The 19,137-nt window shown below is 39.4% G+C and overlaps 1 protein-coding gene across 2 annotated transcripts in view; it reads left to right on the top strand.

Moving 5' to 3' along the window:
- The window catches only part of LOC122562132 (monocarboxylate transporter 4-like), a 47,503-nt gene extending 29,423 nt beyond the window's left edge, over positions 1-18,080 (top strand). For both annotated transcript variants that reach the window (XM_043714706.2, XM_043714707.2), the window contains 3 exons: positions 7,542-7,685; positions 8,804-9,583; positions 10,233-18,080. In XM_043714706.2, coding sequence (XP_043570641.1) covers positions 7,542-7,685; positions 8,804-9,583; positions 10,233-10,507 — 1,199 coding nt within the window. In that variant the 3' untranslated portion in view covers positions 10,508-18,080. The remainder of the gene's footprint in view (positions 1-7,541; positions 7,686-8,803; positions 9,584-10,232) is intronic.
- Positions 18,081-19,137: the final 1,057 nt, after the last annotated feature.

Raw genomic sequence — 19,137 nt, 5'->3', positions numbered from 1 at the left:
CTGCGGACTGTATTTTTTGAGTATCCGTTCTTCTTGAATATGTCATCTTAATTTCTTTCGCCCAGTGTCAGGTTTCTCAAGGTTTTTGGAGGGTTTCACATTGTGATGCTTGGGGATTTCTATCAACATATTTTACAAAACCCACCTGACATATCACTTACTCTGCCCTTTGGAGTCCCCCTCACACATTCTAGCATCATCACACCATGTGCCATTTCCAAAACAAGTCACCACTCCTCAGATATCCCAGAATTGATCAACATCCATGGTGCAACACCAGCTTTAAAAAGTTATTGTGCACCCAGACAAGAGCTGTCAGTCTGGAGCTATCCTGCACGGTTCCTGACACTGGCCCTGGATGTGGCAAACAATGAAAACTGGTGCCTATCTTTGTGGGTAGGAACACAGAAACACTGCTGATGAGGATGGGCAGAGGCAGTATGTGTTTTACTCCCACACTGTAACCATCATTTCCTGCAACATCTTCCACACTCATTCCCATCGTTGCTAACGTCTGAGCCTGACTAACACTGAACCTCTTACGCACAGCCTACTCACCCCTTCAGGACATCTCCACGCATGCCCCAAAAGTAACACTGTGCCATCCAATATTTGCAGAGTGACTTAACTCTGACCACCCTGAGCAGCTGACTGACCATGTTCAAGCCCATGTACTGGTATTCTTTTGCAGTTGTTTACGGTAGTGATTAGTCACTGAAATCGACTCGTGAGTCTGCAGATATTCCTTAACATCTAATCATTTCTTTTTTACAAAAAGAGAGAAAAAAATCTCTTAATACAAACAACAAAGCCAAGATTCAAATTGCACCTCAACACTGTCCTTTTACTGTCAGTCAATTCCAGTGAAATTTCACTCTTATCTCAACTCTTTAAGTTTTAAATTAACAGGTTGCTCCAAGCTTCTTGTCCTCCAGCTGCAGAGATATTTTCATGATGCTTTTCCAAGCCCACGAGCGCAAACATTTCACAACACCTTCCATGAAGCTCTTCACAAGGAAGCACATGAGCCGACTGATCACGTGATGCCGACGTGGAATCCAGTCCTCTTGTGTACGGCGATACCTAGTGCGGGGATGAGAATCGCGTAACAGTGAATAGGAGTTCACTTTATTAAAAATAATCGATAATTCACAAATTGCGTTTCAGATATTTCACGTTTAGGTGTGTTTTAGGAGAACTACCTGTATTGTGTCTTGCCAAAGTCATGTGACCTCTGTCTTGACATTAATAAAAAGTCTTTACAACTGCAGCTACCTTACACATGGCATGGAACAAGTATTTTATCTCAACAATGAGATAATTTCTAATTGTAAATAAAAGTCAGTGCTATTGTATACTTCTGGGGCAGTGACGATGTATTCTAGGAGGATTAGCATGAATGCTGGCCCTCATTGCACAAAAATCTTCCTTGTAGCAACAGTATTAGCTTTTCTTTGATTGCTCAATCCACTGAGTTTTGCAGTTTGTGCAAAGGAACTACTTTTCACGATAGCTCTGGCCATCAGTGTTTCTTCCTGGTCACTCCATGTGACTGCATCCTTTCATGACTTGCTGATGGTATCAGGGAGAAGCAAATGTACCAATTTCCTTTTTCCTCCATTGTACCTCTGCTATCAATGTTTTTAGATAACACATTTCTCTGAAGTGTTTAGGAAACAAGTTTAACACAATTGTTAAATATTTCCAAAATAAGTGATACAAGGTCATCTAGCATAGAGACATGGAGATGTACAGCATGGAAACAGACTCTTCATCCATGCTGACCAGTTATTCTAAATTAATCTAGTCCCATTTGCCAGTACCTGGCCCCTCTAAATCGTTACTATTCATATACCCCTCCAGATGCCTTTTAAATGTTGTAAGTGTACCAGCCTCCACCACTTCCTCTGGCAGCTCATTCCATATGCGCACCGCCCTCTGTGTGAAAAGGTTGCCCCTTAGGTCCCTTTTAAATCTTTCCCCTCTTATCCTAAGCCTATGCCCTCTAGTTCTGGACTCCCTAACCCCAGGGAAAATACCTTGTCTATTTATCCTATCCATTCCCCTCACAATTTGATAACTCCTACATGGTCATCCCTCAGCCTCTGACCTTATAGATCATGCCATCATGATTTTATAAACCTCTATAAGTTTACCCCTCAGCTTCCGATGCTCCAGGGAAAACACCCCCAGCCTATTCAACCTCTCCCTATAGCTCAAAACCCGGCAACATCCTTGTAAATCTTTCCTGAACCCTTTCAAGTGTCACAACATCCTTCCCACTTGATTAAGCATGGGAAAACTGTCTTAAGATTCTTGCTTTTAATGATTATTCAGCAATTTCCAAGATGGAGGAAGAGTTGGATGGGGCATGTATTATTTTCCATTACTTTGAATATGGCTATAGCTTCCTTCAGGCAGCCCTCAATATGAGATAATTTCTAATTGTAAACAAAAGACAGTGCTATTGTATGCTTCTTGTGCAGTGAAGGTGTAAAAGTAAAACCCTGGACAATATCTTCCTTTAAGGCATTAATTGTAATTAATTTGTGACCACCAGACTTGAAATGCCAATATCCACTGATGGTCTTGGACATTTGTAATCTACTTCCTCAGATAGAAACCTGCCCTTTAAAGGAGATTTTTTGGCATGTATTAGTGAGCTCTGAGTAGTGACTTTATATCCGTATAGCTCAGGAGCAGCACTATTAGCTTTACCATTCTGTAGCACCTTTGCTGATGAATCTAGAATTTTGCTTTGAGTGATCGTTCATTTAAATCAGGGAATTTTATTTATTCTGGGATTATTGCACTGCAATTTTAACTTTAAATGTATGTTTGTTGTATCAATCTTGTCAAATCCATTAGAGAATTCAACTACTATTTGGACTTTTACATGGAGTCATAGAGATGTACAGTACAGAAACAGACCCTTTGGTCCGACTCGGTAGGCCGACTAGATATCCCAACCTAATCTAGTCCCATTTGCCAGCATGGCCCATATCCTACTAAACCCTTCCTATTCATATACCCATCCAGATGCCTTTTAAATGCTGCAATTGTACCAGCCTCCATCACTTCCTCTGGCAGCTCATTCAGACACATACCACCCTCTGTGTGAAAATTTTGCCCCTTAGGTCCCTTTTATATTTTTCCCACTCACCTTAAACCTATGCCCTCAAGCTTTGGACTCCACCACCCCAGGGAAAGGACTTTGTCCATTTATCCTATCCATGCCCCTCATGATTTTATGAGGTCAGCCCTCAGCCTCCAATGTTCCAGGGAAAATGGTCTCCCCCAGCCTGTTCAGCCTCTCCCTATAGCTCAAATACTCTTGCCCTGGCAACATCCTTGTAAATCTTTTCTGAACCCTTTCAAGTTTCACAACATCCTTCTGATAGGAAGACCAGAATTGCCTGCAATATTCCAAAAGTGGCCTAACCAATGACCTGCCAACTCCTATACTCAGTACTCTGACCAATAAAGGAAAACATACCAAATGTCTTCACTATCCTATCTACCTATGACACCACTTTCAAGGAACTATGAACCTGCACCCCAAGGTCTCTTTGTTCAGCAACACTCCCCAGGACCTTACCATTAAGTTATAAGTCCTGCTCTGACATCTCAGATTCTGGGTAAATAAATGAATAAGAAACACTTCCTTGCACAGTGACAAGTGTCATGTATTTTGTCTTGTTATCAAGCTGGCAATGAACAACTTTCTGGAACAGGAAAAGGCCACAGTATTCCTTCTGTTGCTACCAGCAATGGTATTTGTCATATGGCTACTTCAAATAGTTAAACTCAATAGAAATTATCTGAATCTGTCTTTCTAATTGTGGTGGTTGAAGACCAAGGACCTAACACCCCCTAGTCTTGAAATAGTTGTCAGTGTGCAATGTTGTGTGGAAGATGCAATTTCAACATGAGAAGTGTGGAAGGCAGCCCCCAATACTGCTCCACTATTCAGTAAGATCAGCTCTACCTTGCTGCACTGTCTGCATATTCATTCATTCACTAAGTATCGAAACATCAAACAACAACTGTACAGAATGTATTCCATGGTTGAGCATGCACAGCTCTAAGGTGTAAGAAAATTTTACATTTCTCCTCATAGAGTCATGGAGTCATAGAGATGTATAGCACAGAAACAACCCTCCGGTCCAACTCGTCCATGCCGACCAGATATCCCAACCTAATCTAGTCCCATTTGCTAGCATTTGGCTCATATCCCTCGAAACCCTTCCTATTCATATACCCATCCAGGTACCTTTTAAATGTTGTAATTGTACCAGCCTCCATCACTTCCTCTGGCAGCTCATTCCATACACAAACCACCCTCTGTGTGAAAAAGATGCCACTTAGGTCGCTTTTATATCTTTCTCCTATCACCCTAAACCTTTGCCCTCTAGTCTGGACTCTCCAACTCCAGGGGAAAGACTTTGTCTATTTATCCTATCCATGCCCCTCATAATTATATAAACCTCTATAAGGTCACCCCTCAGCCTCCAACACCCCAGAGAAAATAGTCCCAGGCTATTCAGCCTCTCCCTGTAGCTCAAAGGAAGAAGACCAGAATTGCATGCAATATTCCAAAAGTGGCCTAACCAATGTCCTCTACAGCCACAACATGACATCCCAACTCCTATACTCAATTTTTTTTTAGATTCCCTAGTGTGGAAACAGGTCAATCGGCCCAACGAGTGCACACCAACCCTCCGAAGAGTAACCCACCGAGACCCATTTCCCTCTGAATGATGCACCTAACACTATGAGCAATTTAGCATGGTCAATTCACCTGACCTGCACATCTTTGGAGTGTGGGAGGAAACCAGAGCACCCGGAGGAAAACCGGGCAAACACCGTGAGAATGTGCAAACTCCACACAGACAGTCGCCCAAGGCTGAATCGAACCCGGGTCCTGGCACTGTGAGGCATCAGTGCTAACCACTGAGCCACTGTGAAACCCCAATGCTCTGACCAATAAAGGAAAGCATACCAAATGTCTTCTTCGCTATCCTATCTACTTGTGACTCCATTTTCAACAAACTATGAACCTGCACTCCAAGGTCTCTTTGTTCAGCTACACCCTCCAAGACGTTACCATTAAATGTATAAGTCCTATTCTGATTTGCTTTCCCAAAATGCAGCACCTCGTATTTATCTGAATTAAACTCCATCTGTCACTTCTCAGCCCACTGGCCCATTTGATTAAGATCCTGTTGTAATCTGAGGTAACCTTCGCTGTCCACTACACCTCCAATTTTGGTGTCATCTGCGAACTTGGTCTCCTTTTATCTGAGACTGTGACCCTTAGTCTAAACTGTCTAGCCTACCATGCTTCAATTAGACACTTCATTATTAAACTTTTGGGAATGAAATCATAGAAATTTTACACTGACTTTGAGAGCTTGGCTACTAGGAAATTATCAGTATGTTCAGGAAATGAATCATTAATCTGAATAAAAATTACTCAGGTGGATCATAGCTATTGCAAATAGCTATCTACTCAAAGTCTCCTCATAGGGCAATATTCCTCATCACAGTAATCAGTCTAGTGTGCCTTTGTGACCCTCCCTCCTAAGGCAAACATCCTCCCTGGGAAAGATTCTGAAAGTAAACACTATTCTGGCATGTTTTCTGAATTAGGCCCTGCATAATCTTTGTAAAATTTCTTGTGTTCTCTAATCTCTTTGTAATAAAAGATAATGTGCTGCTTGCTTGCTTTACTTGCATGTTAACTTTTTATGATTCATGTCTGAGCACCCCCAAGCCACTCTGAATGCCAGAATTTCCCAGCTGTTCTGCATTTTAAAAAAAAGTTTTTTTCTCTGCTTTCTCATCCATAGTAAATAGCATACTTCTCCACATTACGTTCTACTATCATTTTCTCGCCAAATGCAATGAAACTTCTGATATCCATTTGCAGCCATCTTACAGTTTACATTCCCACCTAATTTGTATCTAAGACACATGATCTCCCCATCTGAACTCTTAATATAAAGTGTAAATAGCTGAGGCCTAACTAATCTGCAGATGTCAGACATTACCTTTTGTGAGAGTCCAGGTCTTCTGAGGCGCATTGAAAGTGCTGATATTTTGTCTATGGACTAAATACTGTGGTTGTTGTTGCGTTAAAATTGGATCTCTGTGCCCATGTGACTTAACTGGGGAGAGGGTTATGATTGAGGAGAAGGCAGCTGCTGGTATTGCTCCTGCTTCTGTTGGTGCTATTGTTTTTGCTATTGCCGCTCCTCTTGTTCCTCAACAGAGATCCAGGTAGAGCAGCATAATCTGCTTCCAACCTGTAGTGAAGGCTGACAGCTGGGAATTGCAGCTTAGGGTGAGTTCACGTCCAAGAAGTTGGCAATCAACTGTCAAGCAGAGAACGCAGACTCTCAGAAGAAGGGCTGTGAGCTCCAGCCTCTCACATGGGCATGGCAGAAGGTCTTCACTGTTTTGAAGACATCCCAGCCAGTACACAGACTACCCTCTGAGTTCTCCTCTGATTGATCCTGGCAAGTTCCATGCACACAACCATTGTGTGGATTAAATCTCAAGTTCAGTGGAACCTTTGCCCTCTAGTCCTTTATAGGAAGTCCTGGTTGCTTGCAAACCTATGTAGGCTAAATCCAGAAGTGGGTAGGATCATGTGAGTTCCCATCTCAATGCCACGACTTGAGTCTGTAATCCCACATGCATTAGAATACCACACCCTCCCCCCCCGCCCACCCCCCCAACAGCCCCCATTGCCAGCCATTTAACCCCAGCAGCTGGAATTCTGCCCTTTATTTCTCTTTCATTGTGCCAACTTTGATATTGTATTCACCTACTTTAATATGCTGTCAATTTTCCCATCCTCAGGCTGATTGACGAAGGAGATAACCTGTTGGATGGCTTATATTTCTCTCTCCACCATTGTCATCTCAGACTCTGGAAATTCTAAACTACTGTTAAATTCAAGTCTGAAGCTTAAGATTACAGAAAGTTAATACGCATGTTGTGCGTTGTGAAAATACTGTATAAAGTAAAGCATTGTTTTCATATTCTTGCTTATCGATCCTTTTTCTTTCTTGTGCTGTCAATCACTCTTTCACTTCTTACTGTATTTTACAAACACAGTAAATTATTCTTAAGGACTTTAAAATTCCAAAACTTGTTCCTTTTTCCAGTAATAACAAGCTGTTGAAGCTAAAGCTTAGCATTAAACTTAAACTTATAATCATTGCAGCTTGAAATGTTCCTTTCATTCTTGGTGGTCTACTATGGAATTGCTCTTTGCCCTTAACCTAGGTTAATAAATATCTTTGTTACACAATTGTGAACAATTGAGCAAGTGAATGTTTGGTGAAATATGTTGTTTACAATCAAGTATTTAAGTTTGTAACTCTGTAATGCTGGGTAACAGATCTTTGATTTGACTTTGAGTTTTGCTGTGGTGTCAAAGTCTTCTACAAAAGACTAAACTGAGTCTTTGAAAGTTCTTCATTCTCCAGTCGTCAGCTGAGCAATTTTCTTCCTTCTGTCTTTTAATGCAGGGCCTTTGTGCAGTATTTTGGTGAATCGCTTTGGCTGTCGTCCTGTCATGATGGTAGGAGGCCTGTTTGCATCAGGAGGTATGATCCTTGCCTCATTGTGCACCAACATCATCCAGCTCTATTTGACTGCTGGAGTTATCACTGGTAAGGAACAACGGTCATTTTTTAAAAAATGTACTCCTGGAAATCTGAAATAAAACAGAGAATGCTGGGCACACCCAGCAGTTTGGAGAGATAAGCAAATATCTGTTGAGAGATAAGCAAATTTATCCTCTCAGGCTATCTGTCAGTTCTAGCAAAGCTCAACACGATGAAATATTTAATTCTTCATAGTTGCTGCCAGACATGCTGAATAGTTCCAGAATTTTCTGTTTAATCTCTATAATAAAATGTGTTATGTCTCAAGTCACTACAACTGCTGATGGTTTCAGCACCTCAAAGTACGTATGTGAAAGTGAAACTTTCTGAATGATATGGAAACTGTGTGATACTGGAAAAAGTACACAGTCTCTTCATTATACTGAAATTTTAAAGTTATTGTGGCTTTAATCAGTTTACATTTCAATGTCATAGAGATTAATATAATAATACAATTAATCCCAATCTCTTGCTCTTTCCCCGATAGCCTGGGAATATCTATTCAATACGTACTTGAAAAGAATTCCCTTTAGAAAATTATCATTGAAACTGTCTACAGTTGAAATGCAGTACTATTAGTTTTAACTTGGCCATATTTTGAAGGTATCTTGCATGAACTTAACATCTAAAACTCTGCAGCCAGCATCCTAATTTGCACCAAGTCTCTTTTCACCCAGCAGCCCATGCTCTTTGACTTGCATGGGTTCCTAGTTTGCTAATGCCTCAATTTTAAAAGTCTCATCCTATTTTTAAAATTTTTCCATATGCCCCCTCTTATTTTGCTAACCTCCTTGAGCTATACAATCCTTTGAGTTCTCTGTCTTCCAACTCAGTTCTCCTGCGTCTCCCGAATTCTAACCTTTCCACCATCAGCTATGTTTTCTATAACCTGGGTGCTGGAGTTCCCTTTCCAATTATCTCCACCGCTCCTTCTTTTTGAAACTTTTTTTCCAACCTTTTTGTCATTTGTCATGTTTTTTGGTGTCAAATTGTGTTTGAGAGTGCTCCCCTGAAATAGCTTGGGACCTATGTTTTGATTTTAATTCATTATTTAACTGCAAACAGAGCCTTATCTTTCAAAAAAAAACTTAACCATTGGAGTCACCTTTTTGTTTCCATTGCAGGTCTTGGTCTGGCCTTGAACTTTCAACCATCTCTCATCATGGTAAACCGCTACTTTGACAAGCGTCGCCCGTTGGCAAATGGCTTATCTGCAGCTGGGAGTCCCGTGTTCCTGTGTTGCCTCTCTCCATTAGGTCAGATCCTGTCTAAAGTTTATGGATGGCGAGGAGGTTTCCTCATTCTTGGGGGTTTGCTGCTGAACTGCTGTGCATGTGCAGCCCTGATGAGGCCCTTAAAACCAAGTCGTAAAGAAAAGGAAATGATAGAGCAAGCAAAGAAAACAGAGGTGCACAAGAAGAAAAAGCAACTTCTGGATTTCACAGTCTTTAGGGATCGAGGATTCCTGATATACACAATAGCAGCTTCCATCATGGTCTTTGGTCTCTTTGTTCCTCCTGTGTTCATAGTTAACTATGCAAAAGATACAGGAGTACCAGATACAGATGCTGCTTTCTTGCTGAGTATCTTGGGTTTTGTTGATATATTTGCTCGACCTCTTAGTGGTATTGTTGCAGGGTTGAAGGTCGTCCGGCCTCGCTGTGTGTATCTTTTCAGCTTTGCTATGATTTTCAATGGAATTACTGATCTAGGAGGCTCCTTCGCTCGTGATTATGTTGGTCTGACGGTGTTTTGCATTTTCTTTGGAATGTCCTATGGAATGGTCGGAGCACTGCAGTTTGAGGTCCTGATGGCGATCGTTGGAACTGACAGGTTCGCCAGTGCCATTGGACTTGTGTTGCTGATTGAAGCCATGGCTGTCTTAGTTGGTCCTCCAGGAGCAGGTAAGGGAGAGAGTGTGTGTGTTTGTGTACACAATTATGTTTGTGGAAGGAGACTTGCTTGAGTTTTCTCTATAGTATAGATGTAAAAGCCTTACAAAAACATGACATGTACATTGTTAATTATCATTTGAAACATTGAGGTTTTCGTTGGGATTATACATTTGAACTGACACAATCAGCAGTGGTGCCTCTTTAGTGCATTAACTAAAGCAATTGACATAAAAAAAATTGGTATTTAGAGTTACAGATGTCTGACTTCTTTTAGAGAAAAAGCCAGGAGTTCTTAGACCTGTTATGGCAAAAGAAAATTAGTTCTGTTCTTGCAAACTATTCTTTTCCAAACCTGTACTCGCCATCACCTTCCATGTTCCCAAATACAATCTAGGAGAGTTAAATGATCTTGTTTCTGACAGCCTTCCCGAGTGGAGTTTCAAACATGATTTTTCTGTAACTGGCCAAAAGAAGTGCACATTCGGTCACTCATGGGTTGCTGTAGTGTATCTGTTTACCTCTTGGAGTTGCAGGCAAAATGGGCTTTTTCCAGGATAGAGTGTAATAAGTTTTGGCCTGAATGATGTGATCTGCTCATGTTGATTGGGTTGCAAAAGATAAATATATTGAATTAGTGTTAATTTTGTATTTGCTACAGGAAAATTGTTTGATGCCACCAAGAATTTCAAGTATGTTTTCTACTTGGCTGGGTGTGAAGTAGTCCTGTCTGCCATTGTACTGGCTCTTGGAAACTTCTTTTGTTTACGTAAACGTAAACCTGAGTCCCCTGTAAAAGAGCAAAAGGAAAATGTGGAAGAAGGAGAAAGACCAAAGGAACCGGAAGCAGTGGATTCCATAGAGGTGGAGCAATTCTTAAAAGATGAGACTGGAAAAAATGGTGAAATTTTACCCACACCAGAAACGAGTGTATGAGGTTTTCAGTGAAGGAAGAAGCAGAATGTTTACAAAAGGTCAAGAGAAACAAGTTTTGTGTATTTATTTAGAAATGTGAGGAATCTCCATGTATAATGGTAAGAGTAGTCTATTGTGCAGAATGTTAATTGTGATTTGTTTCTGTTTAAATTGCTGCCTTGCATTTGTCATACATGTGTGTCTTTCACAAAGGTTTTTTTTTAATGTAAAGGTATCAGTTGAAATTGTAGGGATGCTTTAAGGACGTTCTGAAAAATCAAATCTATCAAATTAGAATTCCATAAAATAGGAAGGAGGTAGGATGCACAGAGTAGTTTCAGCTAACCACACAATTAGTGACAGCAGTACATCTGCAGTATAGCTTACGGTATTGGTCACCAGATGGTAGTTTCCACAATTTGTAGGAGTGGCAGATACTCGCAAATAGTGATGCAGCAAGTATTAAATATTTTTAAGGAGAATTTCAGCACCTACATCAGTTGTTGCTCCATATTTATTAAGTTTTAAATGCAAACTTCCATTGTCTACATTTAATAACAATTAAGAAGGTAGCCAAGTTGCTAGTATGTAGTGAACTTAAAAGGTTATGAGTTAAAATTTGGACTTTTTTTTTCAAACCTGATAGTTGTTGGTATTGACCTGATGCAAATTGATCCAACTATGATTCAAATAATTTAGTACACAAAGCTAACAACCCATATAAAGTAGAAAAGATCATTCTGTTTCTTACCAAATTATGTAAGCGTGACTAAATAACTGTTTTAAATGGATGCTTCATGGGGATTGTAAAATAGTAGCCTTTTGTCCTTAAAAGATTACACCTGATAGTAAACTATTAGATGAGGTGCTCAACAGACAGAGAGCTCAAATCAATGTTTCAATATGGACTCTCCTGATGCTTGAATACACTGCAGTATTTTGTTAGTAAGGCAATTCTAACTTAATTGATTACATTATTAAATAAATTGGAAGAGCCATGGTTTTTACTAATATTCATCAACAGACATCAATTTTGTGGTATCACTATGTTCTCAGAAAGAAGACTGCTTTATCTGAGTTCACTTCAGTAGTGTTCTTGATTTCTACATAACTCCTAATTAAACCTTTTCACTTTATTTACTAAGATTATTGGTTATGTTGCAACAGTTCAACATAGCCAGATTATCAGTGTCCAAACCCGAGTTCATATCAACTTTAAATATGGAATCAAGGAGACCAAACCTCATGAAAAAACATTTCCAATTGATTGATGATGAATCTTAATGAGGACACAGCCAGGTTCATTAGCCACCCAATAAGGGAACTCTTTAAAGCTTGCTTATGTATCATAAATGTATTGGCCATATAACAGACAGAATTGTGTATTGCCAAGGAAGAAACAAATAGATTGAAAATACAATCCTGGTGAGATTAAACATGGTTTGAGGCTTACAGGTAGGCACTTGCTCGTCAAACTCCTGATTAACCAAAAGTTGGAAAATAAACAAAGTCTGAACCGAGGGTGAGGATCTGCAATGGGCTAGATATGCCTAATATTGTACAGGTACACAATCCTTTATCCAAAATCATCGGGACCAGCTGTTTTTCAGAATTTTTCAGATTTAAGAACAAATGTAGTGCCACCTATAGGGTCCAGGGCAGCACTCTGTAATCAAACATCAATACTGCAGCAAAAACGTATGAATACTCACACTAAGTGGGATAAATAAAAACTAGAAATACTACTACAGTTTCTTTATACGTAATATACTGGTAAATGAAATACTTAAGACCATAAATATTCGAGGACATTTTATTTCCAGAAAACCATTCGGTAAAACTTCAACACACACAGCTTCAGCACTAAGGCAGACGGCGTTATCTGTTTCATTAACATAGGTTAACAATCTCTCTTTAATTGAGTAAATTGCCATAATCTCTTGCTCACTGATAAACGAATGTTGTTCAAGGCCAGCAATTAACTGATCACACATTTTCACCATATTGTCAATGGGGACTTTTTCAACTGTGTTCACTAACTCATCACCATCATCACTACTAAGTCATGCTTATCTGTATTAAATACAGATTTCAGTAATTTTCCCATCACTCAAGGAATGAACGACAGGTGTATCGTTGTCAATGTTCAACATTTCTTCGATGTCAGCTTCCTGTAATTTATTTACACTTGCATCCGATAAACTTTGTGCATAAGTTACTGGGTTTGCGATCATCTTTTTCTCATCAGTGACACAAAATCCTTCAAAGTCTTCATCAGTAGGTTCACTTACATCAAACGTCACTGTCGGCCACAGTCTTTGTCAAGTATTTGTTAATGTTGATTTGTTAACATCCTTCCAAACACTAGCAACCGCGTAAATGGCATCCTTAACACTAAACTCTTTCAGGAAGTCTTGGATTCCGACCACTCTCTGTTGACTGCAGCAAACGTACAGTTTAAAAAAATAGTCTTTATACTTGCTCTTCATGGAGCGTAAAATTCCTTGGTCACAAGGCTGTAGTACAGATGTCACATTAGGGGGCAAGTAAACACTGAAAACATTACTTTTCACAAGAAGTTCGGCAGGGGGATGTGCGGAGTAGTTGTCTGGGAACAATAACATTTTACAGTTTTTTTCCAGTCCAGCTCGTCTGCAATGAGGTCGTGCCACTGGTACAAAGTAGTTACTGAACCAGTCAAAAAATATTTCTCGGGTTACCCATGCTTTCTTGTTTGCATAATGATACACAAGCAAATTGTGTACCCTTTCAGACATCTCAGATGTTTGCTTTTTCCAATCACAACCGACTTCACCGAGTGTGAGCCTGCAGCATTGGCATATCCAAGAATAGTTAACCTGTCCTTAGTATCCTTAAAACCTTTTAGTGCTCTCTCATCAGCCATTGTTAATGTTTTTCTCGGGACATAGCGCCAGTAGAGAGCTGTTTCATCAGCATCGTAAATTTGTTCAGGATTAAGGCTTCTGTCAGATATTATCTTGGCAAATTTGTCAATATAATTTTCAGGTGCTTCATTGTCAGCAGAAGCCTTTTCACCAGATTTTCAGATATTTTACATCATTATGGTTCTTAAATTTCTGCAGCCAACCTTCTGAATATTGACACTCGCCTTCAATGTTCAGTCCTTTATGATACTTTCGAGCTTGTTTCATGACCAGCAAACCAGTCAGTGGCATCTGTTCACTTCTCTGTCGTCGAATCCACTCCATCAACATGGTTAAAATCTTCATTTTTTTTGCCCTATGCAGTGTTTTCCTATTTTTCATTAATGTTTCCATAAAACTTCAGTAACTTGCCTTTCTGTTTCTTTAAATGGTAGTTCCAACACCATATTCTTCAATAAGACGCTACACAGACACACCACGATCAAGCTTCTGCAATATCTCCACTTTTCTGTGTTATTGATAACGTTAGATGCTTCCTTTTTTTTATTATTGTTACGCATAGGTGGATCAGCAACTCTTTTTGGCATTTTCACAGTGACATTAAACACAGTGAAAAAAAATACACAATTGACACCTGCCAGTGCTGGGCCGCACAGCCACGTGGGTCAAGTGGGATTGGACTTCGCACGCCAAACCAGCCTTATTATGCAGACATGACTGATGCTCTACACGCCATGAAAAGACTTCGGATTTCAGAGCTTTTCGGATTTTGGAATTTCGGATAAAGGATTGTGTACCTGTACTAGAATGTGCTAGCAAAAAGATAGTTTCAGAGATAATGTATAACAGATTTCAAGACTTTAAATAATTGTCTCCCCACCAGCACATCTTCATTGCAAGAACTGCTGCATGAATTTTGACTTCAGTGGGATGTAAGACTGATGGGAATGCATTTCTGGCCATTATTCACCCTGTCTCATTTTAATTGCTTTTAGCTTCAATGCATAATCACTGATGTGCACCTACCATTTTTGTATTCATACTGAAGTTGAATTTCACCTCCATTCCAACCAGATTCTTCTAAACGACTGCACTGTCAGTAATTGTATTGCAGGCTTGACTAAATGACTGATGAGATACATTTAAATGGAAGTTAATGAAATGGCTAACAAAATACTCGCAATTTTATCTATGCTTGTCGCAACAGAGCAACTGTGGACACCATTACTGGGTTATTCAAGTGCGTCTTTATCAGCATGGAAGAAAATTTAAGATTTTATAGATGCAAATAATTACAATAACAAAGGTAGATTTGATTTTGGAAGATTCTTCATTGCTATCTCTAATGAACCAATGCATGAGGGTTTAGATTTGCAACTTACCTAGGGAAATTATTCAGTTTGGTTTCAGGTTCTATAATGGGCACTTGACCTGCAATACAGAATGGTGCCTGGGTATTAAGTTGAAAATCTAGCCCTTTGTGTCTCTTACACACTTTGAGGACTACCTGAACATTTCTGCACTGTGTTCTTTTAATATGAAGTGTCTGTGTAGAATATTTGATATGTCTTAAGCTATTATTTTTAATACCTGTTTGTTTTTGTTATCATCTGGTCATTCGTAACCATCTCTTTTCCTGCACAAACCTAGTGAAAACATTTCATTAACTGAATGCTTCAGTTTTACCCCCAGCATTTTCTTTTCTCTGAATTTTGCTTTTTTTTTTAAATTAAAAAATCTGTGGCGCTTTTTGCCAATGAAGTTCTATAGGATCCTATTCCACAGATTGGAAAATGTATCCATTTCAAGTTAGATATGTTAGTATTTCCACTTCAGTGTGATCGCAAAACTGGTATTACCAGATTGTCTGTCCTGTGCATGGCACACCCTGTGGTTTCCATTAAGTTTAATACAGGGCTGGTAAGCAATTCATGATACACAGTTAGTGTATCGTCCAAGCTCAGAGTTCAGAGTCTTGTCACATTCTGGCATTTTTAAGAATTGTGCAAATCATAGGGTAGGGTCTCTGCCTCCTGAGCCAGAGGATCTGGGTTCAAGTCTCATTGAAGGACTGGTGGCCATGGAAGGAGAGTTTGTGACATGGCCAAACAAAGGGATGCATGTGGACTATAGGTAATTATGCATTGCCTGCACAAATCACATTTGACAAATTTTACATAAACTGGTTCAAAAGGTCCTCTATTTATTGATTTTGGAGAACCACAGGAAGATCAATTGTTGGTGAAGTATATCCTGTAGTATATTTGGTTTATTTTGGTTAGTTATGCTAGATAAGTGAGTCGTTTTCAGTTGTTGATTATTTCCTTAACATTGCAGTTCTTACATCAGAGGATTCCACAATCTCTGGTCTGTTTTTTAAAACAAAAGCTTTCTACAATGTTTGAAGGGTTGAACCAGATGAAGGGGACATCGTCTATTTTTTGCAAATCATTGCCCTTATAAGGAAAATAGAAAGGAGGTTTACCATGGCAGCTTGGGTCTGCACTTTAAGATATGGTGCAGGCCATCTTATCAGACAGAATTACTTCTTTTGCATATTGTGAGACTGTGACTAGTAGGGTGAGAGATTAGCAATGATCTAAGATAGGTTGGCTGTTGTCAGTCATCCAGCAAGCTAGGGGCCACAATTATTCCATCTCTCCATGGAAGGGAGAAAAAAGCCAGAAATAACTACTGCCAGTCGTTCTTTTGTGACCACTGCAGGGAAGCTCTGTGGGTGATATCATAGAAATCTACAGCCCTTCACCCCAATGAGGCTGCACCAATCAAATTTAACCACCTGACTATTTTAATCCCATTTTCTAGTACTTGGCCCAGTAATCCTGTATGCCTTGGCATCACAGTGTACATCTAAATACTTCCTAAATGTTCTGAAGGATTTTGCCTGTACCACCCTTACTGGCAGTGAGTTCTACATTCCCACCATCCTCTGCGTGAGAAATAAATTTCCTCACATTCTGTCTAACCCTCCCTATCCCTTACCTTAAATCTGTGCTCTGTGGTTTTGATCCCTCCACCTCGGGAAAATGTTTCTTCTGTCTATGCTCCTCCTAATATTTCCAACAGCCACCCCCCCCCCACCACTGCTATCATCACCACCACCACCGCCAAAATTCTTCTGTGCTCCAAAGAAAACAACCTCAATCTATCCAATCTCTCAGAGATCAGGGCAGAATTAGACTCTGCACATTGGCCTTTTCAATCCCAGAGCCTTTTGACTATGAGCTGTTACATGGAAATTGAATCTATTGTACTGTACCCCAGGGAAATAAAGCACCTTCAGGATAGGAAGGAGAAGATGTGAGAGGACTGGGGTTAGTGCAATGCTCCAGTATCAGTGGAGTGATTTCTTGTTTGCTCCCATGGAAGGTGAAGAGAAATATTTCCCATTGTCGTCGTTCATAACACAAGTGTCAAGAGCATTGTGTTCAATTAAGATGAGTTATGTCTTTTTTTTTGTTTCCTGTTTAAAGTAAGATGGAATCCTCTTTTTAACATGTTACATAAACTGTGACAATGGAAAATACATAAATGGTGTCCTCAAAGGGTTGAAGCAATTCTGCAGAAAATCTCATTGAGAAAAAAGTAGTTAATAATCCATTCGAATGCTGGGGGTTTCATTACATTCAAAGTATTTTTATAATGCAAGATTTCACCATGTGCGAGTAATTGTTGTTAACACAGACACTGGCCTTCTTTATATCCTCAAGGAGGTAACTAACCAAACATTTCAAATCTGGTGTCTGTCTGTAAACTCAATGAATCTGTCGTTTGTGTATTAATGTTCAATCTAACTGTGTCATGTGGCAGCAAGTTTTTGCCACGTTCCAGCTAACAAATTTAAAGGAGGTTCCAGTTACTACAGAATTTTATCATGTAAATGTATTTCTGATAACTTTATGGTTAAACCTAAAGACTGACTGAGCTGCTTTGAGCCCGTGGTCTGTATCTTAATTAGACCAGATGTGTTTGCAATAGAGGTTGTGGTTTCAATATGGGATTTCCAAGCCTGGGTCTTTGTATCTTTTAAGTAAAATGATGCAAATTGGGATGGGCAGGTATGGTTTGGCTTCTATGCACAAAAAACTTTGTAAATTGCAGAGTATGTCTATATGCAGTTACTCAGTAGCAAATATCCCACGTAATGATTTTACCTTAACGATTCTTATCATGAGCACTGTGCTTATTCTAAATACGTACACCATCTTTTTTCAGGCTCAGGATATTTTCAAACTAATGAAATATCAGAACTGGGACTACTCCTTATAATCAAAAAGACCTGGGACTTGTGAATTTACTGTGTTTCATGTGTGTGTGCACGCATGTCTGTATGTATGCGTGTGTGTGTGTATAACTAAGAAATAACGTCACTTTGTTCAGGAATTATGAATGCTTGCTTGACCGCAAATAAGTATTTAGAAGCTGTACTAAAAAACATTGGTACTGTTCTACTCAAAACCCACATAGATCACAGTTTGATTTACACTGCAGCTTTATTCTATGTTAATGGTTTGATCTAATTGGGTTTTCACTGTTTAATCTGATTGTATGGATTTACTGTTATCTTTGCTGAAGTATTGCTATTTTTTGAAGTTTGAAGTGCTCCAAGTTCTATATTTTGTAGTTATATATACATGGTAGATTTGGATAAAAAAAAAGAAACTTTGTCTTCGTGTTCTGTATTTTAAATTAATCCTTCCAAACCATTTGAACATAGTAAGAACAATATTCCAGTTCTCTACAGGTTGCTGACATAAGAACCTAAATTAAAGCAAGTGTGGGTCTATAGCCATTTTTGCCGAGTTTCCCGACTAGCAGTTTCGGAACTGAAATTGAGGCTAAAGTACTGGTATGCAAAGTACTGTACTCAATTCAAAGCACACAGTTACTTTAAGGAGCTTTCAGAAAGTAGACCAATGTATTGATGTGGAAAGCTTTTTATTTTCTTCAGCGATGCATTTACTACAATTTCCCTTGTGTAATAACTACTTTGGCTGGGAATTATGCCACTTTTTCACCTCTGCCAATATTCTTGGTTCTGAGATGACTTAATTGGCACCATACAAAGTGCTGAGCGTGGGTATTCTTTGTCAGGTTTTGTCCTGAATGCTTCAGTTTGAGAAGTGAGAGACCGCCAAGTCCAATAGCATTCAGTCTGCACCCATTACTTGTGCCTGGAGTCTGCATTCACAAACCAGTGGAATATATTCAGGAGTCAGGAGAGAACTGTCTTTGGCTTAATTGAACAGACTTAATTTGCTGCACAAGGACCATTACATAACATCTGAGCAGTTCTAATAGCCAAAAGTTAGGACAATTGGAAGCTTGAATTGAAATGGAAAGACCATAGACATTCTGCATTGTGTAGCTGCATCAAATAATTACATAGAATTACACAGCCATTCAGCCCAACCATTCCATGACAATATTGAGGAAAGCATGATACAGTGGTATTGGCTGTACCTCTGAGCTAGGAAGCCTGGATTCAAGTCCCACCAGCTGCAGAGGTATGTCATAACATGTATAAATAGACTTTTTTTAAAATTTAGAACTGTGTATTACGATGGTATTTAGTATGCACATGCGAATTTCGTCCTTAATCCCAAACTCCCCTTCAAACATCTATCTCACTTATTAAATATTGACGGGCTCTCATCTTCAGTTATTAATCCCAGTTGTGTAATCCACAGCCTCATTAACACCTATTTGTGAATGTTAACATGC

Source organism: Chiloscyllium plagiosum, unplaced genomic scaffold, assembly GCF_037043375.1.
Source record: "Chiloscyllium plagiosum isolate Xiang-an unplaced genomic scaffold, Cpla_swu_hap1 HiC_scaffold_25, whole genome shotgun sequence".
Classification (NCBI taxonomy): Eukaryota; Metazoa; Chordata; class Chondrichthyes; order Orectolobiformes; family Hemiscylliidae; genus Chiloscyllium; species Chiloscyllium plagiosum.
The sequence above is the reverse complement of the archived record's forward strand: the minus strand, read 5'-3'. Positions and strand labels throughout refer to the sequence as shown.